At 42.4% G+C, this 26,730-nt stretch overlaps 1 protein-coding gene across 1 annotated transcript in view; it reads right to left on the bottom strand.

The window, feature by feature from the left end:
- LOC146822729 (NFX1-type zinc finger-containing protein 1-like) overlaps positions 1-26,730 on the bottom strand; it is an 892,774-nt gene that overhangs the window by 700,048 nt on the left and 165,996 nt on the right. Inside the window, exon 3 of the mRNA XM_085606285.1 lies at positions 18,697-20,454. Within this exon, the coding sequence (XP_085462411.1) occupies positions 18,697-20,454 (1,758 nt within the window). The remainder of the gene's footprint in view (positions 1-18,696; positions 20,455-26,730) is intronic.

The raw sequence follows: 26,730 nt of genomic DNA, 5'->3' as shown, positions 1-26,730 counted from the left end.
GAGGCAAAGGTTGCACACCTCATGAAGATCGGTGTGGGGGGATTTGGACCCACATCGAGGGCACTTCTTGAATGGAGTTCTTTCCATCAGCCGGGACCGGCGCTTGGATAGGCCCGAAGGCCGCCGTCGACGACTGGAATCGAAGGTGTGTCGAAGAGGAGGTGATTGAGGAGATCAGGATCTGAACAATACCGCGATGAGCGAGGATTTCGCTTCGATCGTCGAGCTGGAAATGTTCGGAACCGGAGCGCGAAGTATTACATCCGAGCCCGATGGCGGAAAAAAACAATCTGAGGATGGAGCCGAAGCCCATGCGCAATACGGACCAAGGGAGGAGTCACCGACCTCGTGACTTCCAAAGACTTTCCAAGAGGAAAAACAAACTGCAAACATCCGGGCCCAACACCAGATGGCGATCTATGCAAAAGTGTGTAATCTGCAGCTCATATGTCTCGAACATAATGTTCTTACCAAAACATATACAATTATAAAGTGGCACAGTGGCAGTACATTTGCTGGTATCCTCAAGCAATTCGATTTTGATGTGATTCGAGTTTCAGGCATTATGCACTATGGAGTATACAAGTATTCTTCTCTCTCTTGTTGATCTAAATTAATGTAGGCATACTAGCTCAGCTGGTGCCATAGACAGAAATACTTGTATCGCATTACTTTGCTACTGTCTGCAGGTGGGGCAGCTGTACTAGACAATTATCTTATTCCTATCATGGCCTTACTCTGTTAAATGCCTCAATTTCACCCTGACTACAAGGCAAATTAATACTTACTATGAATTATATATGTCACGTGAGGTGCTATATAAAAACAATTATCTGACAGACATCTTTCTGTCTGCCCGTGGGAAAAGCAATGCAATGCACTACAGTGCCGGGAAAGGATTAAGGAACAGGATATTGTAATTGGCATGTTCATCACAGACTATCCCCTCCGCAAAATGCAACAGCACTTACTTTTAGTCTCACTTTACTCTCTAGTCTCACTCTCCATCACCACATTTGACATGACTTTTTTCCACCAAAATTTTTTTGCTTGGCAGTAAGGAAAAGAATTATTAACTTAGTCTACTGCAGGTAAGTTAGAGGGATTAGGCCGGATAGGTAGACGGTTCAGTGATCATCATTATCAAATGCCTAAGCTTTTGCTAGTAGTGAGTCACTTTGTTCGGGAATTGTTGAAAGGGAAAGATTTGAACTGACGTAATCTGTTCTGGAAGCAATAATAAAATATATCACTTGGCCAGAAGTAAGTGGCACATTCAAAGTATGGTTTTTTCAAATTTTTACGGAAGGCTGGGACAGATAGAACTTAGGAAAGGAGTTATATACTAGCAAGTGACTGAGTGGGCACTGGGAGTGAAGGCAAACACAATGATTTTTTGCATTGCCATGAAATTTGTGAATGAACTTACACATTAACTGAGGCACACGCACAATGCAGTAAGGCCGAAGTAACCATGCAGCCGATAGGTCACCCATAGGTCACTGGCGAACTGCCATGGGTGGGGAGGAAAGGAGGTAATTGATGACGGGTGGGTAGTAATGATACATAATATATGTCACGCTTGAAAACCACTGTGAGTCAAGGGAGTGGTCTGAAATACTATCTCAACCATTTGAAACAAAAACCTTGATAAAACCCATTCCAAGCAAGTAAAGGTGAGAAGAGAGCTCTTAAGAGGAGCACCTTAGTCCCTTGTTTATACTTCTTCCTAAGGATTTTTCCATTCATCATTGAATTCTTCTTCTAGTATTTTTATTCTTCACCCGTGGCTTTGCTACTCACTGTTCAAGTTTTACATGTCTTCACCATTGAAAACCATTCATCCATTCAAATATCCATCCATCCAAACATGGCTCTCAGTCTCAAGAAAACTTTCACCAACATACATTTCCCATTTGCCCACCCATGCGTCCTTTCGCCCATCAAACCTACCGAAGGATTACTTTCAACTACCCAGGCAGGCACCCTTTCACCCATACACTTTCACCCACCCAGGCAGGTATCCTTTCACCCATCCTCCACCCACCCATGCATCCTATCAGCCACCTATAGAATAAGCATCCTTTCACCCACTCATCCTTCTCTTCCAGTTATATTACAATTCACCCATCCTTTCTCCTTCCATCCTTCTTTCCCTTTTCCATCAACCCATTATTGTTAAAGGTCTACATTAAACTTTGTTTGCTGAGTTGAAGATAAAAGAGGCCAACATTTTAATCAACTCACGCTGTATATGCCAAGGGGTGACCGCCCACCACTGCCTCTAGCTCAATCCCTACCGCTGCTGCATCTGCTGACTGGCAGAATCCGCCGTCACTGGCGCCCTGGCACTGGTGATCGGTGCAGGTAGAAAAAATACACATTTTTGGAATGCCAGATACGCATCCCCGTATTCATTTTTTATAGCAAAATACAGCACACACATCACTACAATTCGGATAGAGTATCTTCTATCAAAAAAATCAGGTTGGGCATTTGTTGGTGTCAATTTTCGAAAAGCCTCAAGACAACCTGTAAAGAAGTGGCTAGAGCTATTGATGAATCTGAGGTTTTGAAAAGAAATAACAGAGTGGACAACTGGACATATGGTCTTGGTTGGCAAACGCAATGGGGCCGTCCTCCTCATACTTCCTTCCAGCCATGTTGCAAGGTCATCAGTTCACCAACTACTGCTAATAATACTAGGCCTAGCTAAGAAGACACAACTTTGGGGTGTCCAACTTGACCATGGCCACTCTCTCGTTTTACTGATATTGCATGAGAAAGTAGAAGAAAGCCTTCTCATCTCAACAAACAATCATGCGTAAAATACTTTGCTTGGGCATGCATTGTGCACAGAAGAGTAATAGTAGTAGTATGTGACCAATGGGTTCTCTGAGTTTTACAGTACCACCACTAGGCAGTCCACAAAATATAATATAAGGGGAGAGGGAAAGCTGACTGACAAAGCAGAAGAAAGGAAGCTAAAGACAGACTAGGACACAGACAGTAAGAAGTAAAGTACAGACTCTAGGAATATAGAAAAAAAGTAAATAGGATAATGCAGGGATAACAAGAATTTAGAAACGAATAGATCGAAGAGGATTTGGAAAAACAATAGGAAACGGGTAGGAATAATTCAAAATAAGGAGCGGTAAAAATTAGGGAAATAAATATTAATGTTAACAACAGGCGGATTTACTGGGGCCAGCAGAGCCATCGACTGAGGAATGTTCAGACTGGGAGGCACCTCCAGCTCCCTCACCCGCCTGAGACCTCTTAGTGCCCCTGGGTGCTGATGTAAGACATGGAGCCAAAATAAGATTGGTGGTAAATAAATAATCTGGCCAAAAAGATTTTTGGCCAGGAAAAGGCAATTGCAATTTCATAGAACTTTTCTAAATCAGATCGACTAGTAGTAGATTAGTATTGCAGACCGTCCTATCCTATTCCAAATTTCGTAAACCTACCTATTCCAAAGATTTTGGAATTACTAATAAATTGCAACAAATGATGTTTGCTTCTTATCATTTAATTTGCAATCTCAACCCCTTTTGACGGGCCAATTCACTAAGTCTGCATTTTTTATTTAAATGCATAGATGGACGCATGCATGCATTCACCAAATTGGTTGCTAGTCACTGTACGAGCTACAAAAAAACGCTCTAAGAGCTGAAGTGAGAGGACGTGCAGCGCTAAATTACAAATACTAACTACTACTATCTAAGTGACAGGACAAAGGAGTCTCTACATTACTTAAGTTCTTACATAATCAGCCCAAGCGAGCGCCAACAAGAATGATTAGGTAGCTCCAAGCACCTGTCTAGAATAATAAATCACATAATATAATATTTGTAAACTTAACTTACCTGCATGTGAGCAGCATGCTTGCTATTTGGGAAACAATATTAGCAATAGCATAGAACACTAAAGTAATAATAATAATAATAATAATTAACTACTCACTGAGCCCAGCAACCTCAACCCCAAGCAAGTCCAGCAGGTCCTGCTCTCAGGTCCAGGATGCCGGACCACCGGTGCTTCAGCTGATTATAGGTGCGCCGGACCCCAAAGCAGAGATACACTGCCCAGCGCACCATTGCACAGCTCTGCTGGCGCTCCTGGAATCCGTACCAGGACCCAGGCCTGCTGCCCGTGTGGCGGGGAGGTGCCGCTGAACGCAAAAAAACTGTGCTACCACCTCCACCTCGGAATACAAGGCACGGGACTGCACCCCTTCCTGGCGCAGGCTTCCACAAGGAAGGTGGCTCCTTGCTGCGGGTGTTTTTGCGTCACACTTATCTGCCATGGTGCTGGGGGGTTGAGGGGCGGAACAGAGAAAATGCAGAAACAGGAATACGAAGGAAGGAAGGAAAAAAAAATAGGAAGGAATTATGAGAAAAAATAAAGTACATAACTCACAAAAAAGTAGAAAAAACGTAAAATACACACGCAGAAAGACAAAAGGTAAGATAATAAATAAAACAGATGGGAAAAAAGTTTTAGAACACAAGGATTGCAGAGATTCAGGAAGGATCAAAAGGTAGGCCCCAGCACAATAAACAGTTAGAAACTAGATGGCCGCGCCCACGTTGTGCATTTCGAGAGACATTTCCACCCGAAAACGTAATTTACGTTGCCGTACAGCAGAAACTTTACGCGAAAGGGTGGAACAAGGAACTCCGCCCATTCAGCAGAGTTTTTTTCCATTTCAAAGAGTTCCGTGCAGTACTGCTACGTGAACTAAGCCTATCCCTAGTGGTTAGCACAGATTTTGACCCCTTCCTCAGGACACAATATCTCCCATACATGGGTACATAGTATAAAAATACACCTGTGTAAAAACATAAAAATCCAACAATTATCATTCACATGATAATAATCATCTTTATTATAATTTTTTTTATTATACATTGTTTAATAACATTTCATTGAATCAAAATTAAACTTAGGCCAGCGTAAGAGTGGTGTAAAAAATAGTCAAGAAAAAGTTCTTGGGGTAATTTATTCAGTTCCTTAACCACATATACTCAATTATATCTGCTGCTTCCCATATTGCAAACATCATACAATCCTCTACTTCTATTCACTTATCTTTCACTCAAATCTACTCACATTTACAGTTAGTCTAAGTTTGAAATTAAGAGGCTCACCAAACAAAAGCAATAGTCTTTAGTATTCAATTGGCTCAATTTTAAATGAGTCTGATTTCTTCGATTAATCCCAAATCTTAGTATTTAAGGGTCCTTGGCCTCGCAAGTCGCTAGGAGTTTCAATTACTCCAGTTCTCCCTTGGAGTGCCCATATTTGTAGCACTCAGTACATTGGGGTACAAACCTCCCTGTCTTAGGATCAAAGAACCCCTTCTTCTTGGGATCAGACAGGGACTGGTTACCACTACTCCCTTGAGAGTTATTTCGTTTTTTTTTGTCTCCTCCCTCTTTCCTCTGTTGGGAACCCTGTTCACCTTTGTGGGAGCATTCCCCCCGATACCTTTATGGACACTCTGGTACTAGTGCAAAAACAACAGTTGATGGACAGAATGCAGAACAACGTCATAAATGCACCCCAGTACAGAGATGTGGGCCTAAATCCATTGTTTTGTTTCTCACCATGTCATTCCAGTTTGAACCCAGCCATATGCAAATCAGTTCTGACCCTGTGCCTCTGATGCAGATTGGGGTGTACAAAATCTCCCTACTTCCACGGATAGAGTAATTTCACAGTTACACGCACATACATTCACCATACACTAGGGCCCATTTCACTAACATACACTCAAATACTCTACCAGCATTGAACCTGTGGAAAGAAACCTCCTAAAAGTCCTAAACCCCACATCTACACCGAGGTCGATAAGACCTAGCTATTGCAATTGTCATAATCTAAACAATCTATATATTAATAATCAAATAGAGTACTCAATAATTGACAAGAAATAATCACCAACACCGTATTTAAAATTATGATTCTTTATCTAAATTAGTCAAAAGAAATTAATCAGAATAAATCATTTTCTCATAATTACCTATTCTAGCTAAATGTCAGAATGGGTCATCAGGACAAGTCTCTCAGTAGAAATCTCCCAAGTCACCGTCCTCACAGCATCGATCCTCACCAACGCATGGCAAAGTGGCAAAACGCAATGGAATGAAACCCTCTCTAGTCTAGTATATTTATAATAATTCAGACAAAGGAAAGAAACATTTAACATTACTTCATCCGCCGAACCGCTGAGCAGAGCGAGAAGGAAAGGATGTAGCATCGCTACATTTTTAAAAATCTCCGCTCAGAAAAAGTCACAAAAATAAAAAGACAGAACAGGAACTAAATCTTAAAATGTTTCTTCTCAACTTCCACACATTTCCTCTGGTGAGCTCAGAGTTTAGAGTCTTTCTTTAAAGCTCCTTTGTTTTCCAAGGCTGCCAAGGCTGCTGTCCCAATGCATCTGGAAACATGCCCAGATCTGCTGCTGTCCTCACGGAAAGTTTTAACCAGGCAAGGACTGTGGACAGATGACTCGCGTCCATATTCAGCAAGGCCTTTTCCATCACAAATTCTCACTCGAAACCAGGCTTCAAAAGTCAGCCATCTTTTAGTAGGCCACAATAGGCCACAATAGACCATCTTAATTAAAAGAGACAAAACAACGTTACCACAGCATAGTGGTTAAACAGTGTTAACCCCACTAATACCCTTATGTGTATGCAATTATCTAGCTTTAGCAACACAAAAAAGCATTAATTCAAAAGCGTTTTGTGCTTAAAAATAAACAGCACTCAGCAACGTTTATTTAATAAAACATGCACATTGTCAATAGCAACACGTAAGCGTTCCCTCGTGTCGGTTTTCTCTTGTTAATACATACATATTGATTAATAAAAAACATTTACACAAAACAAATAATTAATGATTAAAATTAGTAATTTTATTTTTACCACGTTTAGACAACTGAAGCTTCAAAACCCAATGAATTTTCAACAGAAAACTCTGCTCCAGCAATCCCCCCTTTGGTGATTTTATCACCAAATAATCCACAAAAAAAGATTTAGTGAAATTTAGTCCCATTTTAGGAGAAATTTGAAATGTCTTTTTCCTCCTTACACAACACTACACACCAGACACTCTTTCATCATCCCTCTTTGTTTCTAAGTAGACACTCTCCCTTAATTCTTCTAATTCAATTTCTTGTGGTTCTCTTTTCAACCTTTTATTTCTCTTTTCATTGTTTCTTTTAATTAACTTCTTTTTCCCTCCCCTGTTTTTACAACACAAACACACTAATCTCAATATCAATAAAGCAACAATTATACAAGTTAAAGGAAACAATACCTTACCTACAATAGTACTACCTATTTTTGCAATAAAACTCTTAACAGCTATCACCTTATTAGCTACTTTAGTCCAGATACTTTCAGCTTCAAGTGGTACTAATTCTTCATGCAAATCAGTAATATTTTTTATATAAACCTTCAGGTCTTTACTTTCATCTGGAATGTAAGTGCAACAATGTTGAACTTTCAGCATTCCACAAACTCCACCCTCCTTAGCCAATAATATATCAAGAGCAAGTCTATTTTGCATAGACATAGCACGTACGGCAATTAATTCCGTATTCACCAAAAGAAACCCTTCAGCGGTATTTGTCAATAAGCGATCCACCACTGTTGACAGTTTCCGAATCCCATTAGCATTTAAAGAAATTCCCACTGCTGGAATTAAAGCTCCAAAAATGTCACCCACAATTTCAGACCAAGTTTCCCTCTTGAAGCGCATTAGTAAATTAATATGTTCTACATCTTCTATTCTATCTATATGAAAAATCTTTGGAAAAACCAGGCCCACATAACACGTGCCATACCAATGGTCAGGCAACTTGTAATAAGCCTTGTTCCCACAAACATAATACACTCCTGGAAAAATTGTATCTTCTCCACCTCTGAAACCCCATCCTGTTGCAATGAAGTATGTATCATGACATTCACTAGTCCCAACAAAATATGTATCATATTGGGATTTCCCTCTTGTAATGCACAGCTTACCCTTCTGTGGTGCATCTAAAGCTAAAGTTGGACTAGCTCCATTTCTCAATTCTTTTCCCATCTCAATGTCCCAAATTGTCTCACTCACTTTATATTTCCCTGCCTTTTCATGCATACTCAATCTCCTTTCCTCCACCATGTTCAGGAAAGCTTTCTCCTCTTCTTCCAAACTACAAGTTAAATTATTCTTAAAAATGGAATCTAATGTTAATTCTTCTTTTTCAATAAAAATCTCACCAAAAATGTTAGCTTCTTTAGCTGGATTCAGCTCTTTGTTCATTGGCAAGTGCCCAAAAATACTATCTTTATTAGACATCTTATAATCTATTTTCCCTAACAAATAAAAAACACTACTTAATACACTACAAGAAATTCCATACGTAGCTGGTAAATGGTGATAAGTAACACCCTCTGAAACGGATGCAGGTAATTGCATACAAACGTAGCAATCCCTTACTTCCATTGTTTTCACATATTCGTATAACAATTTTGAAAAAACATTACTAGAAAAATCATTAATTGACCTATCTTTATGCATGTAAGTATTACTAATTCTAGTTGGAACTACTTTTTGCGAATTCTTTTCTACATTTGTCTCATTCTCAGTATGTATTCCAAATGTACCTATTGAAACTCTAAATGTAACTAATAAAGCTAAAATACCCCATAGTAGCATTAATAATCCAGTACAGCAGCAGCACATTCTACACCATCTTTTTAAGAAGGCACATTTACTTTGATTATTCTCTATGTTAGCCATTTTACTACTTTGACCTTGTCTTTTGACTTAGCCTCTACTACTCCACTACTGTAATTTCTCAAACTTTGGATTACTTCAGACAGCTGAATTTCAGACTTTCTCCTTTTCACTTTTTCCAAGTGATTTCTTCAGTTCACTCAATTTGGATATTCATCACTTTTCACTCCTTCTTCTTCAGCAACATCAAACTGTATCAGATCATCAACAACATCCTGTGCATCTGACTCTTCTCCAATGTCAGTCAGAATAACTTTTAAGATTCCAACAGATTCTTCCTTTTCCTCAACCACTTTTCTCAAGATCCCTTCCGGATTATCTCGAGTCACTGTTTCTTCTTCTCCTTCTTCAGACAGTGCCACATAAGACCATTCCGGTGATCTGTACTTTTGTTGGGTCTTCTAATTCTCTTTATTTCCTCAGGTTCTCTTGACTCCTTTTGCTCCTTTCTTTTTACTTCGTTTTGACTCGATACTTCATTCACTTGTTCAGCTTTCGATGTATTTCCTCTTATCAGTCTGTATCTCAGCCTCTTTACTCTGTTATTAGGCCAAAAATCTCCTCTTATGACCTTTTTCGGTCTTATTTCTGTATTATTTCTTTCTCCAATCCAAGTTCTCTTTCTCAGAACTCGACCCTTTGATTTTTCACTTTCACTTTCATCCGATTCTGTTTCAAATGCCTCTTGTTCTTCAGCAGTTTTCTTTCGCTCTTGTTCTTCTGTCAGTCGTCTACCCCTCCTTTACAAAATTTCTCAGTAGACTTCGTGTCGAAGTTCTACAAAATCTATTAGTTACAACATATAAACATCTCCATTGTCTGCTTCGCTAACCAAAGAATAGTAAAGAAAATCTATTTCACAAGAAACCTCTCGTTGACACAGTAGCACATCCCTCTACTCTGCCCTTCTAACATACATTCATTAACTGTTTCCTCTAGGACTTGTCCAAAGAGTCTTACAATCAACTAAATGTATAAACATTCACGCACATTCATACAAGAAAATATAGTACATACACACAGAATCCTGCTTTTCCCGAGAACAGCGGACAATCTGCTCCACTACAGAATTATAACACACATCAACCAAGCAGCTTACTTCTACCCAGTTTCTCAAACAAGCTCAGAGAATACCTATTACTTCTCCCGCGATAAGCTTTAACGGCGAACCTTACGGATCCATGGGACTTAAAACCAGAGTTTCATAGATAACCTTCACTACCATACGCACTCCTTATATACCAGAAATATCTCTAATAGTAACATACAACAATGTCACTGTTTCCGAACCCAAACAATGTGAATTTTCCTGCATACGTACAGGACCAACAATCCCGTCTTTCCCGAGAGCAGCATATACTTCCCTCTGCCCTACTACGGAACTGCTACTAGCTCCCAAGTTCCAGAAGCACTACATATAACTCAACATGACGACTCCAACATATAGTATTAGTACATATACCAACATCAATCAATAATCAATAAGCTAATGTACAAGCAATCTAATCAGATCAAGACAATCATCAATAACCATCATCACTCTGCTACCAGGAACTTGATGCAGATTGGGGTGTACAAAATCTCCCTACTTCCACGGATAGAGTAATTTCACAGTTACACGCACATACATTCACCATACACTAGGGCCCATTTCACTAACATACACTCAAATACTCTACCAGCATTGAACCTGTGGAAAGAAATCTCCTAAAACTCCTAAACCCCACATCTACACCGAGGTCGATAAGACCTAGCTATTGCAATTGTCATAATCTAAACAATCTATATATTAATAATCAAATAGAGTACTCAATAATTGACAAGAAATAATCACCAACACCGTATTTAAAATTATGATTCTTTATCTAAATTAGTCAAAAGAAATTAATCAGAATAAATCATTTTCTCATAATTACCTATTCTGGCTAAATGTCAGAATGGGTCATCAGGACAAGTCTCTCAGTAGAAATCTCCCAAGTCACCGTCCTCACAGCATCGATCCTCACCAACGCATGGCAAAGTGGCAAACCGCAATGGAATGAAACCCTCTCTAGTCTAGTATATTTATAATAATTCAGACAAAGGAAAGAAACATTTAACATTACTTCATCCGCCGAACCGCTGAGCAGAGCGAGAAGGAAAGGATGTAGCATTGCTACATTTTTAAAAATCTCCGCTCAGAAAAAGTCACAAAAATAAAAAGACAGAACAGGAACTAAATCTTAAAATGTTTCTTCTCAACTTCCACACATTTCCTCTGGTGAGCTCAGAGTTTAGAGTCTTTCTTTAAAGCTCCTTTGTTTTCCAAGGCTGCCAAGGCTGCTGTCCCAATGCATCTGGAAACATGCCCAGATCTGCTGCTGTCCTCACGGAAAGTTTTAACCAGGCAAGGACTGTGGACAGATGACTCGCGTCCATATTCAGCAAGGCCTTTTCCATCACAAATTCTCACTCGAAACCAGGCTTCAAAAGTCAGCCATCTTTTAGTAGGCCACAATAGGCCACAATAGACCATCTTAATTAAAAGAGACAAAACAACGTTACCACAGCATAGTGGTTAAACAGTGTTAACCCCACTAATACCCTTATGTGTATGCAATTATCTAGCTTTAGCAACACAAAAAAGCATTAATTCAAAAGCGTTTCGTGCTTAAAAATAAACAGCACTCAGCAACGTTTATTTAATAAAACATGCACATTGTCAATAGCAACACGTAAGCGTTCCCTCGTGTCGGTTTTCTCTTGTTAATACATACATATTGATTAATAAAAAACATTTACACAAAACAAATAATTAATGATTAAAATTAGTAATTTTATTTTTACCACGTTTAGACAACTGAAGCTTCAAAACCCAATGAATTTTCAACAGAAAACTCTGCTCCAGCACCTCATGGGAACAGTCAAGCCCGAACTGCCAAGCCAGGTCCTCCCTGGACTGGAAACAAGCATCCTAGGACCGGTTTTGGGGTTTCACCCCTCTTCAGTCAGGATAGCTTGATTCCAGTGGCATGGAGAGCACAGGACCCACGTCTGGGCATACCCTTCTCACTCGGGGTGACAAATGCAAAAACAACAGTTGATGGACAGAATGCAGAACAATGTCATATATTCACCCCAGTACAGAGACCTGGGCCTAAATCCATCGTTTTTTTGGCTCACCATGCCATTCCAGTTTGAACCCAGCCATATGCAAATCAGTCTTGACCCTGTGCCTCATGGGAACAGTCCAGCCCAAACTGCCAAGCCAGGTCCTCCCTGGACTGAAAACAAGCATCCTGGGACCGGTTTCAGGGTTTCACCCCTCTTCAGCCAGGATAGCTTGATTCCAGTGGCATGGCGAGCACAGGACCCACGTCTGGGCATATCCTTCTCACTCGGGGTGACAAATGCAAAAACAACAGTTGATGGAGAGAATGCAGAACAATTTCATACATTCACCCCAGTACAGAGATCTGGGCCTACATCCATCGTTTTTTATGCTCACCATGCCGTTCCAGTTTGAACCCAGCCATATACAAATCAGTCTTGACCCTGTGCCTCATGGGAACAGTCCAGCCAGAACTGCCAAGCCAGGTCCAGGCTTGACAGTTTGGGCAGGACTGTTCCCATGAGGCAGAGGGTCAGACTGATTTGCATATGGCCATGTCTGAACTGGGGTGGCGGAGCGAGCTAAAGAATGATGATGGATTAAACCCAGATCAGTTGACTGGGGGTGAGTGCTTGCAATGTTCAACACTCCGTCCATCATCCCCTTTGGTTTTGCTTTGTTCGCCCTAAGTTGGCAGGGTATGCCCAGACATGGGTCCCTTGCTCTCTTTGTCACTGGATTCAAGCTAGCCTAGCTGATGACGGCTGATTAGCCAGAAACCGGTCCCAGGATGCTTGTTTCCAGTCCAGGGAAGACATGGCTTGACAGTTCGGGCTGGACTGTTCCCATGAGGCACAGGGTCAGACCGATTTGCATATGGCCACGTCTGAACTGGGATGGCGGAGTGAGCTAAAGAATGATGATGATTAAACCCAGATCAGTTGACTGGGGGTGAGTGCTTGCAATGTTCAACACTCCGTCCATCATCCCCTTTGGTTTCACTCTGGTACTAGCCCAGAGGTCCGTCTCCTTAGCAAACTTCATGGAGTCAGTTCGCCTGCTGTCAACTAGGTGCTGGCGCAACTCAAGAAAACAGATACTGAGCATGTACTCTCTCATGATAAACTGGTACAACCCATTGTAATCACTAACCTTGCTGGTCCACACACAACCATTCAGTGGCTTACTGGAGTAGTCCAGAAAATCTACCCAGGAATAGTAGGGGAGCTTCTGGCTGTCCCTGAATCCTTGGCAATGCTTATCAGGGATCAGCCCAAATTTGGCAATTAAAATGGCCTTCATAGGGATGTACTTGGTTTAGTCTCCAACCTCTAGTGTAAGAAGTGTGTCCCTTCCCAGTGTAGGCATGTGTTTCCACAGACCCACCCCCAAACCCTGTGCTCCCCAGGAACCCTGTGATCCTTCAGTGCAACTTCATACGCAGAAAACCATTTATCAATGTCATCTCCCACCAAATAACTGGGCACCAAATCCATGGGTATACGAACCCTCTTTTCTTCATCAGATACTGCATGTTTGATGCCACCATCACTGCTAGAATCTACCTGTTTGGGCTCGATATGCAGTTCCTTCAGACTCAGTTCATGAGCCATTGAACGTTTTTCGCTGCTAAGGCTCTCTCTGCCTCAGCCTTCTTTGCCTCTCTTTCAGCCTTTTTCTCTGCAGCCTCCATTTTTAATTTGGACATCTGCAGTTTGATTTTTCTCTCCTCCATCGTCTCCTTCAGCTCATCGGGGGATAGGACACTGGAAGAGACACTCCTTTCTGCTCTCACAGGGAGCTCAAATTAAGGGGTTTCACCCTCAACCATTGCAGGTGGTTCCTCAGAAGAGACATTCTCAGGGTCTCCCAAACTATCAGTCTCCTATGAGCGGGCTTCTGCCAAGGCCCTCCACGCCTTTTGAAATTCCACCTTCCTGGTGGCACCCTTGGCAGGAACTCCCATCTCCTTGCAAAAGTCTTTGAGCTGGGCCACTGTGTAGCGTCGGTTTACAGATTAGCCAGCTCAAATTCCATGGTTCCAGTTGTAGAACCAGCAGCTAGAGACATGATTTTTAGGTAAAATTAAAAATGCCAATCAGGGAGATTATTTTTTTTAAATGGTGTTGGATGTGGGTGAGTAGTGTAAACTAAGTTACTCTATGGCACTGAACAAACACAGTTCCTATCCTCAGCCTCAATCACCAATGTTAGATATTGTGTTTCTGGTTGGCAGAGGTATGCACCCTATCCAAGCAGGAACCACAATCCTACTCAGGGTAAGTCACAAACACACCCTAAATTAACCTGTGCTCACTCTCTGGCAGCTTGGCACAGAGCAGTCAGCATTAACTTAAGAGTCAATGTGTAAAGTATTTGTGCAACACTTCAAACAGTATAACAGTGACAACACAACCACACAAAAAGACACCACACCTAGTTAGAAAAACAGATCTTAATTCAATGACGAAACAAGACCAAATGGACAAAAATATAATTAGATGAACAAGAGTTCTGAATTTTAAAAGATTAAACTGAAATGTAGTGCTTAAAAGCATAAAGGCAATCTGATCATGCTTGACCGAGTCAAATCCTAAAGTGCAGGCTGATCGCAATGGAGCATGGGTCAGATACATGGACTAGGTTTGGTCTGCTACAAAGTACCTTAGGTGCGTTGTTGTCGAGACACAGAGTGCAGAGGAGGTGATGCGTCATTGACAATGTTTAGGATGAAGGCGATGCTTCATCTCCGAGTCGTTCAACGGCAAAGGTTGTGTCGAAAATGGGGTTAATGCGCAGCGCAGTTGGTGATGCATCACTGTCTAACCTCGCAACGGTAGCAATGCATCCACAGTCGTAGAGATGGCCTAGTCCTGAGCTTTTATCGTCGACGGCGATGCATGGATTCTGCTGAAGCAGCAATTCAGACCCACTTCCAGGGGTCCTGGGCAGGGTAGGCACTGCTTGCCAGGGCAGGCTCACAGATGGCAGAGTCCATTGAAAAGTCATTTGAAAGGGTGGGTGTCTGAAAGAGGCACTAACTTCACATCTGTGTTCATGAAGTCATGTGGGATGAGTGTGGTGTGACTTACAAGTTCACCACATCCTGGTACCCTCACACCAATGGCCTTGTGTAGAGATTCAACAAGACCTTGAGGGGCATGATTATGAACCTACCTGAGCCTATGGGGTGTAAGTTGCACGTCCTCTTGTCACGCCTTCTGTTTGAAAACAGGAAAGTGCCACGGAAGGGAGTAGGGCTCCTCTATGGCCATCCTGTTAGGGGACCTCTGAGCCTTGTCAAGGCACTAGCCTCTTGTAAGTGCTCGTACCAATAGTCTTAATCAGGCTGAGTGATCTCATAACCCAGTTTATTGTCATTGCTAGAATCCGTCTTGAATAGGGAATGCAGAGAGTGTTGATGACCCAGCGGATGAGGTGGAAGATCTGGGGAGTGGCGCCATGGATGGATTTGGACAACTTCAAATGAGGTCAGACAAGTATCAACACAGTGCTGGTAAGAATACTCAGTTCCGCCTCTATAGGTGGTGAAGTTAACATCGGCCTCAACCTTCCCAGGGCTGGCATGGGTCGTAACACTGGATGCTGAGTATGAAGAAGAGCAGGAGGTAATGTGGGCTTAGAAGGTCCAGCTGGCGCTGAGGCGTGAACCCGCCAGCATTATCCTAGGTCTTTGGGACCTGAAGGCATGCCAGAGGGAATTGGAAGTTATATGAAAATCCAGAGCAAGGCTGCGCGGAACTCTTTGATCTGGAGCAGCATGGCTGAAGGCCCGGGAAACTCGGGTTGTGCTGGAACCAGCTGCAAAATCGGTTCCAATGTTAGCCAACTTTGGGACCGAGATTGAGAAGAACGGCAACACCCTTGTGCCTATTCAGAAGACTGTGAGTGGCACAAGGGAGCAAAGTCTCACTTAGACTTCTTGTGTTTTTATGCTTACCTGAGGATTTGGAGCTTGACATTGAACCGAAGTCTGGAGCGGTTCCGTTGACTCCATGATCGAACTTTGGACACGGAGCACGACTTGGAATAGTCCCAACACAGAGTTTTCTTCAGCATGGCAGCATAGAGTTTGGCAATGCGTTCCCTGATGGCCTTCAGGTTAATTGAAGTACAGTTTCCGTAGGCCCAGGAGTCATGGCTCAACCCAAGACACCACAGTCCCACCTGGTAAAGGTCTGTCAAAGACATTTGTTTGCAACAGTCCCTACATAGTTTGAAACCTGTTGTTTTAGGGATTTTGGAGAAAATCAGGATGAGTCTCGGAGAGACAAGGTGCTCCAAATCCACATCTAGTAGTGCGGAAAGAAAGATCCTGACATCAGCGCACAGGGGTGACGCTAGGTTAGGCTCTGCATGTAATTTCCGGAGTGGAATGGCATTGATGCGGAGCCACATGGCTCCACTACTGGCGCCAGATGTACTGCTGAAACGTTTGCAGAATCAGTCGTATGCCTGGGGAATATTCAAAAGGTGAGGAATCTGCGGTGAGACATCGCTGTCAAAAGTGGGAGTACTTTTGGTCCCAAACGGGCATGGTATTCTCTAGAAAAAGGTTATGGTTAATAGACTTCATTTTTACGTTTATGAAATATACTACACCCCAGCAGCACTACACAAAAGAGACCTCTGACCCGACCATCGCTGCAAATGCTGTGGGGCAACTGACGTCTTGTTTCTGCATCTTGCATGGAAATGTGGGAGATCCGTAAATTTTGGGAAAATGTCTCTAATATGTTGTAAGAAATCAGTGAAGTAAATATGGAACTAAGACCACAGATGGCACTCTTAGGCTGGGCAAAGAAAATACCGCACACCCAATGGAAATGTCTTCCACTTAAGCTGCTTCGAGCCATGTACTTGGTGGTAAAGCATTGGTGCAGGGGACGAGTCCCAACACTTAAACTGTGGCTGACGGAACTGACATTCTGCAGTGACCAATTAGAAATATATGTAAAACTACTGTGGGAAGCCTCCCGCCCGAACAGCATATCAGCGCCATTCTGAAACTTTGCGCTCCTTAACACCAATACTACGTTCTTCTTCGATGAAAACTGCAAAGACAGGTGGACCTTAGGATGATATTCACATGTGTACAAAGACAATGGCTTAGTAGTACGTACAACCAGTGTCATAATTATATGGTACAATATAAACTGCATTGTTTTTTGTTATATAAAAACCCTGGTTAAAGAAAAGATACAAAAAAGAGCCACTTAGAAAAGCAGAGGTTCTCATTATTTTTAGAAGCAGGGCAACTGGCAAACGCCAAACACTCTCCATGTATTAATAGAAATATATTTGGAAGGAGTGGGCTGGAGCTGCAGCAGGTGGGCTTTCCACCTTGCTCAATTTGCTACTCAAAGAAGCATGTCCTACGAGAAGGTCCACTGCGAGCTGACAATTGTGCCAGCTCTTGCTGACTCCCTGGCTTACTTATGGACCTGCCTTGAACTCTACAATTTGCCCTTGCAGACAAGTGTATCAAATATATGATTGCCAGGCTATGAATGTGGCCAGCCCTCAGACCCTCCCTCCCCAGCCGTGCCTGTGAGGATCTGCTGAGGCTGACACATCCCACATACGTACATTCAAAATGTCAAAATATGATGTGCACCGCTGGCCACCAATTAACACTTGGTGTATGGAGACTCGTAGCAGTATTATACCCAGGGTTAGGACTGTTTATCCCTTTAGGTATGCTGCCTGTTCAATTGATTTGACAGGTACCTTGGCAAAATCTTCCTTTCTGATGTCCGTAGACAGCGTCTAGCAAATTATGATTAGGGTATACTACCAGAACATAGTGGCCTAATTATCATCTCACAAAACATTGTGCCCTAGATATCACTTACATAAATTGCCCTATCTCGAGTTAGTAATATAAAGTCTACAACCTGTGGAGCAATATTTTTAGGCCACACTATTCATGTCAACCAACATTTTTCCATCTATATTCTGACATACACTCGAGATTGGGAAACCTCGAAGGCAATCATCCTTTCATTGTTCACCGATAAGGATGTGGTTAAGGCTACACCAGTGGACAGGGCACATAAGACACTGACTCAGTGACAACTTCCAGAATCCTTCCCATGTACTTTCATGATATGAATGGCAAGATAGAGTAACAGTGTGAGGCTTCTTACTGTAGCATGAAAGCAGGACAAGCTCACTTATAATAAGAGTAGGATTGGTTTGTATCTACACTTAAGAGTGGAATCTCAAAAGAAGAGCTGTTCCTTTGAAGAAGGAAATGGAGGCACTAAGATAGGAGCATTTCTTGTGCACTGGTGCGCCTATGCACTGAGGTCAAAGGAAAAAAACATTTTCTATATTGCAAAAAAGACACATTAGACTATACTGAAATGTTAGAACCTGTCACATTGCCACAGTTGGTTAATGAAAGAGAGTGTGTGTGTATGGGTTAGTGTGTGTGCATTTAAACATCTAAGTGTATCTGTGCAGCCAGTTGGTGAAAACACCAAGAAATGTAGTTGTTTATGGGTATTCACAAAATGTGTCTATCTCTTTCCTACCACACACTGAGATTTACTCCTGCTAGGGATAAGAGCAATCTGTTTCCATGGTGGGAATGGAAACAGAATGCAGGTTCATCCAGTAGTCCATACTGTGCATCTACTGAACTCGTTGCAATCTGTTTAATGCAGTAGAACACCCAGAGAGAACAGTCAGACTATTTGATTGCTGCTATACAAATCAAAGGCAAAGTCAATATGTAATGCACCATGAGTGATTGTGAGCAAATGGGAAATTCACTTTACCTGTTCCTGGAGGACCCTGTATAATGGCAAGCTCCTTCGTCAATGCCGTCTGAAAGGCTTTTAGCTGGGAACCATCAAGTTTTAGTTGCTCTTTAGAAGGCCAACTCTTAAAATTAAGCACATCAAATCCTGTAACTGGCTCCACCAGAGTGCTGTTAGAGACAGTTATTAGTGGAGCATGTTGTTTCGTGCACCGATCACTCTGCTGCTTTTCTATGAGATGTGACAGTTCTGCCTCTTCTTCATCGCTACAGATGTCCTTATCTTGATTTCTGCTGCCATTCTCAGAATCACTCAGATAATCGCAACTGTCATGAAACTCTCTCAGTGCAAGAGACTGATCCAGTACCAGCCCCTTCAAGCTGTATGCCTTGCTGTTGTTTTCTAAGTATGCTGGGGAAGATACATTGGTTTCACAGTGTACAATGTACTTTTGTAGGGGGATTTCACGGCTTGCCATTTCTTTCAGACCTTCTAAAACATGGCGATAGGCTTCAAAATAGGCATTTGTTTCCACCATCAAGAAGCGGTCGTCTGGTTTCATTTCAGCAAGACTTAGCCGGCTTTCCTCAGTAAAATTCAAAGTTATGATGCCCTTTGCAAGTTCCTTCTCATTTCGGTCTGCCACTGTAGCAAACAGCATTGTCTTAAATTGGTCTTTGGAGAGACAGACAAGAGCACCAAATAAAAGGCGCTTTGAGCTCTCCCAACGGACGCCCTGGAGGTTTTCCACACTGAATTTGACTTGATGAACAATACCAGTCCGCGTGCAGATCGGCATGATGATTTCAATGCTGAAATAAACTCTAATATCATTCAATTTTGCCTTCATCATTTCCTTCCCTTGTAGGCTTAAAAGCTGCAAGATGCCGTCTCTCAGTGGGCGAATAAAATCCTCCCTTAAGAGGCGAAAGTGAGTGTCTAGATAAGCATGTGGACTAGGATACGATCCATTGAGTATGTTGGGGCGCATTACTGGATTTTGCTCCAAATAAATATCATCATATGTTGGGAAGATGGACATATTTCGAAAATCACTCAGACCTGAACCCTCGTGGTTCTCCATGAGATAGGTGTATCTGTCTGACCTCAGAGTGCCTTCACGCTTCTTCTCTTGGAGATGCTGTAAGAATGTATGCAGAGTGGTCACATTCTTTGTGATTGTTTCCGGAATAGTAACCTCACTAGACAGCAGCTTGGCAACAGTAGTCTGTAGTAAAGTATCAACTAGGGAGACCTCCGATGCGCAACTAGATGGAAAAACGCTAATTAATTCAAGGACTAACGTGAGGATATAGCTAATGACTGGCAACATTTTCTGCATTTGTTCTTTACTATCCTGCTTCATACCTAAGAGATAAAAAGGAAGAACCTGCTTCAGAAATGCAGAGTCTTTGACATTTACCAGAAGGTGGAGCAAGTTCTGTCGACTGCTTTTGCATCCAATTGCTTTATGCATGACCTCAAGGATAAGTTCTACAAGTTGACTGTGGATATCACTTTGATCAAGGAATTCCCGTAGCCCACTTCTGGGAGCAGCTAGCTTCATCACGATCTCGGAGGGTTCCAACATGGAGATTTCTGTGAGCGATCTATGGCCCAATTTAGGCTCACCCTGAAATCCCTTTCCTCCATCTCTATCTTCCAAGTTTCCAGAGTCACTCAAAAATTCCGTAAGAGTCAGTCCCCTTCTAGTTCTGCTCTGACGTATAGCCATTTTTGTTTGATTTTTTGGGAAAATGTTTTGCTGTTTTTTGCCTGCAAATGACAAATTAAAATGTACATTAATTGAATATAAGAATTCTGATTTTTGTTGAATTATAATTCCAAAAGTTGCAAGCATAGCGAGTCACTCCTGAAATGGGAAACATATCATTGTTTTACCAAGACATGATCACTTTTATTTTTGCGTGGAGACTATAGAGGTGTTTTGCTTTGGAAAATGTATATGGCACTAACATCTTTTCAAGAAGTACTTTACAAAAATAACTTTTACAATATTATTGCTTTCCATAACATCTTAAATCAAACGTATCATTGCATTCCATAACACAAAAAACAAAATTTAGGTTAACAATATTTATTTGCAATTTAGAAGCACAGGTTGAAAAGTAAGACATAAACTTTCACTGCAGAACATTTTGTAAATCATTTGAAACATATTGCAGATATTATGAACATTTTGTGTATATATGCACAAGGTAGGTATAGTTAGGACCATGTTTCCATAGGAAAAGCACTTTATGACTTGCTGATTGATATCTTTGGCTAGGTTTGACGAAGCTTCACAAGATTTTCTAAAACAAGTGCCCTGATGATTCTTGTTGTGCACGGAGAGCTTTGGGGCGATCCATCAAGGTGGAACCAAGAAAAAGGAGGGGGAGGGCAAAAAAAGTGTTTTTCCAATGTTAATTCCCATAGGGATTTTAGTTGTGACTACAGCCTGAACAGCTGGACTGAATTACACCACATTTGACAGAAAGATAGATCTTGGTCCAGAAAGAACACCTTTTGTTATTTGGTGTAAATCTGTTGAGTAGTGTTGGAGATATGAAAAAAAATCTAAATTTGTAAATATAGGGAAGCGGATCCTTTGCAACTTGGATGCGGTGTGCAGCGGATCCACGCGTCAGGGGAAATGCTGTTATTGGCTGCTCGGAATCTGAATAGAACATTGCGCCTGCCATTTTGTATAGTGCACCCGTGTCCCGGGGGATGAGTATGAAGGCAAATAGTATAGAATTCGTCAAGGTAGGAGTACTCTGACCCCATGGGTGTGTTGCAGGTGTGTATAAGAGACCGTTTAGGAATTTTAAATATTTTTAACTTGTTTTTTTACCACTTGAGTGGAGCCGCGACTTCGTCGAGGTGCTCAGCGTGCCCCCAGTGTAATGTTGCAGCGGAGTCGCAAACCTTGCCGGTAATTTTTAAAAAAAAGCTCCAACAAACATTACTTATACAGTTATATACACACTCATAGACTCACTCAGTCACATACATCCATACACTCACCCACTCAGGTCATGAACCACTCAGACACCCACTCTGAGATTCGTGCACCCAGTCAGAGACCCACTCAGACACTTATGCATCCACTCACAGACCCACTCACAGGCTCACACATGCACTTACAAACCCACTCACGTATGCACATATTAACATACCCACCCAGAGACACATGCACTCCCTCACAGAGCCACTCAGAGACTGTTGCAGACACTCACAGACCCACTCAGAGACTCAGGCACCCAGTCATAGACCTAATCACAGTCTTATGACCCCACTCACAAACCCACTGAGATACTTATGCACCAACTCACTCACCTACTTAGAAGCTCATGACCCCACTCACAGATCCATTCAGGCACGTATGCATCCAGTCACAGACCTACTTAGAGATTCACATCTTTTAACAGATTCAGACACTTTTGCAGCCAGTCACAAACCCACTCAAAGACTCTCTCATCCACTAACAGAGTCATTCAGACACTTATCCACTCATTTACAGACCCACTCAAACACTTATGCACCAACTAACTGACCATTTCATACACTCATGCAGCTACTCACAGATATACCCTGAGTGGCTGTATGGGTGATTGAGTGGATGTGTGTGTAGACCTATTAATCAGTGAGTGGGTATGTAAGTGCTGGTATGGGTATGTCAATGGTTTCAAGAATGGTAGTGTGGATGTTGCTGTGGGTGTATGAAAGGTTAGATAGGGGTGTGAGTGGGTACGTCTGAGATTCTGTGGATGATGTCATCAGTGATATCATTTAAGATATCATCAGTGATGCCATGAGTGATGTCACTTACCATGTCATGAGTTATGTAATGTGAGGTCATAAGCAGTATATTGCAGGGGCGTGAATTATACGTAGCTCAGCTAACTATAACTGCTAAACTTGACTGGTTTTGTACAAGTGAAATGTCAGCCTAACTATAATGTCACTGTATAGTTTGTTTTTTTCTGTGAATATCTAAGGGTTTTTTTGATCCTATTTCCTAACTATAACAGCCCTGTAACCTTTGTGTTTTTTTCAGTGAATTTATAACCCCTTTGGTGCGCAAGCACTACCTCCCTGGTGCGGCGCACGTCCATTGGCCGTCACCAGGGAGGGCCCCCTTTAAACCTCCAGTGCATCGCACCGGAGATTGTTTTTTTTTTGGATTCCCCCTGTGGGAGACACGGAAGGCTTTTCGCGTCTTCCCCGCCCCGCCCATCTGTGACATCAGCCAGCCGCGAGGCACTCTGACGTCACTGATTTCCCCACCGGAGCCGAGGACAGCAGCAGGTAAGGCCTCGCTCGACCCAATGGGGAAATCTGTCCGAAAATGGCCTCCCCAGCTTTCAGGGAGGCCTCGTTTGAAAGGGGAGAGTCTCCCCTTTCAAATGAGGCCTGCCTGAAAGGGTTTCCAGCCCGTAGATCGCGGCAGCGCTGAGATCCATGGCCAGGAAACCCCACTAGACGCAAGGGATGTCTTTGAGGGGGGTCGGCCCTCGTGGTAATGGGTCACCCCCCCCCCCCCGGGCATATTTCTATATTTTTTAATTTTCAAATGTTGGCTTTCCTTGGAGGGCGCGATCGCCCCCAAATATATATAAAAAAAGGAGACATTTTTAAAAAATGGTGGCAATATTGGCAGGGGGTCGTCCTCTTGCTCAGTGGCCGACCCCCTGTGGGGGCATATTTTTTATTATAAAATGTTGGCTTTCCTTGGGGGGCACGATCGCCCCCAAATATAAAAAAAACAAACATTGAAAATGCAATAGGTCTTGCCTTTGATTAAGGTAAAGCCATTTGCTTTGCTAATGGTATTGTATAGCAAAGCACATGGCTTTAACTTAATGAAAGAAGAGACCTATTGCATTTTTAATCCTTGTTAAATATGGGAGTGTGTCTTCCTCACCTCAAAACCAGTCTTGCAGCGGTATTCAGTAATAGCTAAAGATGGTAAATAAGATGTGTCAGTGCCCTTACCCGAAATGCATTACAGTAGATCATCTGTGAGATGATGAGAGCTTGGGTCAGGTCTCCCCTTGCTGATTTATAGATGAAAGGGAGCCTTGTTTGATTACATTAAGCGAGCGAGCAGGAAAGAGTGAGGAAACGAGTGAGGATATTAGGGAGAGGTGAGAGAAAATCCAAAAAGGATTACAAGGGTGAGAGGGAGAGAAGAGAAGAACGAAAAGAAGTTAGGAAAAGAGTTAGTGAAACCGAAAGATGAAGGTAGAACGCAGTAAGAAGTGAAAGATGCAAGGAGGGTGCTGAAACGAAGGAGAAGATGGAGGATAATGAAAGGATAGAAAGTTAAAAAGGTTGAGAAGAAATACGTTTGAGACAGTAGGAGAGGAGATGAAAGCAGGGCACTGAAGGGGTGGATGCAAGCTAAAGCAGAGAGCAGGGAAGTGACAATGAGGTAGAGAAGTATGAAAGCAAAGCAAAGGATGGAGAGAGGAAGCATGAGAAAGAGTAATATAAGTGTCCTGGTCTGTAAAAAGGAAAGAGAGGATAGTGCCTCAAACACACTTATTTGGCTTCCTTCTGTGTAAGACAAGGAGACAACCTGTGAAATGAAAGGTCTGCCCCACCCATATACCTGCTCCGCCTTCTCTCACAAGAGAATATGCAACCTGTATAAATGTAAATTAATCTGTGTGCGTTTTGCTCTCTCACTCATTAGCCTCTAATTGGAGCCACCTAAAATGCCTCCATTGCTTTTTATCTTGTCATCATGCAAAGCATGTTAGGATTGCTACTCACTCAAAGAAACTCCAAACTATTTAAATTACGAGTGATGTTGTCACGGATTCAGTCTGTTGCCAAGGCGTAGAAGAGGTCAGGAGGACAAGAGTCGGTGTAATTACCCGTTGGAATGCAACCCAATAGATACTAAAGCTTCCCTTGCTTGACAGCACCATGGGAAGCAGGAAGTGACGCGCAGCGCCTCGAATGGCGCAGAATCGCTGCAGGCGTCTCTGCATTCCTCTAATGTGCACAGTCCTCATGTGTGGCAGCCTGAACCGCTGCTTCGTTATCCGTCTCCGACAGGAGCATGGCTTTTGTTTATTTCGAGAAGGCGAGCAAAGCTCACGCGATTTCTGGGAGCAGCCGCTAATAAATGAGCAACTTACGTAAATCTCTATCATGCCCTACCTCTTTGGCCATCCTGTCTCCATGACGCACCCCACCCAAACGGTGACCAATATCCATCAGGGTCATATTTCCATCCATATCCCACCTTCCACCAAAGGCCACCACCCTCATGGCCCAGCTACCTCGAGGCCCTCCCTTACCCCCTTTACATCATACTCCCTCTGTGAGATCCCTCAGTTCATGAGCCCTTCCCTCTATGGCCTACCCCTTTCATTGTCTATCTGACTCTGTAGACCCCTCCCTCCAACTAAAGCCCCCCTTTACGGCCCACAGTCAGCGGTCATCCTCATTCCGTAACTCGTCGAGGTACATTTGTCACCTGTCACCCTTCTCCTGCCCCTCACTCCTGTGTTACCGGGCAGCGGGCTCTGTGTCCCATTTTTAAGAGAGTATGGAAAGTTATTTGATTGAAGGAGGTGTAGATGATATGGAGGAGAGGTTGGAAGGCCATCTCCATGGAGGAATTTCATGATGGGTGGTAGAATGCAGTCTTCACATGGGGTAGTTTTGAGAGATTTCAGGCGGTGTACATGTTCATTGGGACATAAGAGGTAGCAGGTAGACCACTAGTAGCACAGTGGGGATGATGGGCAGTATGTTTGCCTGTTTGATGTGGTCAGTGTGGGTTCAGCTTTTATCTTCCTAGTGAGGAGTGGTGCCACATTTATTGACAGTTGTGTCAGTGAAACTTCACAGGAGGATATTTAAGTTTCATTAACACATACAAAACTCAACTTCTCCAAAGCATAGAGACTGTAATGGTCTGAGGTGTGGTGTTCATAGTTTGCCTGAATAACACATGGAGAACTGAACAATCAAAGGAAACCATTTCATGTCAGAAGAGTGGATTTTTGTTGTTAAAACACGTATTATTAGACTTGGCACTCCTAGCGTGAATAAATAAATGCCTCCCAATTGCTTTAAAAAAAGACTACTGATATATGCGAACTACAGCAAGTAAATTACTGTCGAAAGAAAGCGTCACCAGGGCATAAATGGTTTTAGAGTTATAGGCCAAGTAGGCCATGAAATAAAAAAAATTACAAAAAAATAGTCTGATGAGTTTTTGTACCCACAACTTCATTAGCTATACAACCATTCCTAAGGCTAATACACCACAAATCCTGTAAGCATACTGCTTATTTACATGCTATTAAAACACCTTCCGCGTTTTGTACCATTCTGCGCTGCTACCTAACAGAAGCACGAGCTTGCACGCTTAACTTTTTGTAACTCCAACAACAGCCACACTCAGACGAGGTTTCCAAATATTACATTGTTGTGGACTAGGGGAAACACAACCACTTGCTTCACTATAGCCCTAATGACCAATAACAACAGGACTGGGGACAAGATGTCAGTCCTCTGGTTTTCACTGAGATGTCCCAACCAACTAATTACCACTTGCCACTGCTACCAAATGCTGAAATACTAGAGAAAATTAAAAGCAACTTGCTCGCTGTCAATTGCAAGTGAATGTATGTGAAAGTACATTGTGAAATAAGAACAGTCCTCAAACAGCCATTACACTCCATGTGCGTCAATGACAGAATGACATAACGGTCAGTAATACGGGCAGAGAAAATATAACGCGTGTAATTATTGCAAAGATTTTCATGAATTTTCAAAATTTACATTTTCACTATCATATGTTAGAACATGCCTAATACTCTGTGTAAACGTATTGGCTCTTATGTGCACAGGAAAAAGTTAGTTGCAAGTTTTGTTTCATTGTTGTTGCAGTGTCAAATAAGCAAAACGCAATTCTACATCGCAAAGAAGATGCCGTCCAGTCAGTTAACACAGAAAGCAAACATGCGATAGTCACTTCAATGTTAAGGCTAGTACAGCAAGGCATTACACCGGGTTTCGTTG

The sequence above is a fragment of the Triturus cristatus genome, chromosome 5_2 (assembly GCF_964204655.1).
Source record: "Triturus cristatus chromosome 5_2, aTriCri1.1, whole genome shotgun sequence".
In the NCBI taxonomy this organism is placed as follows: domain Eukaryota; kingdom Metazoa; phylum Chordata; class Amphibia; order Caudata; family Salamandridae; genus Triturus; species Triturus cristatus.
Note: the sequence above shows the minus strand (reverse complement) of the source record. Positions and strands in the feature narration are given on the sequence as shown.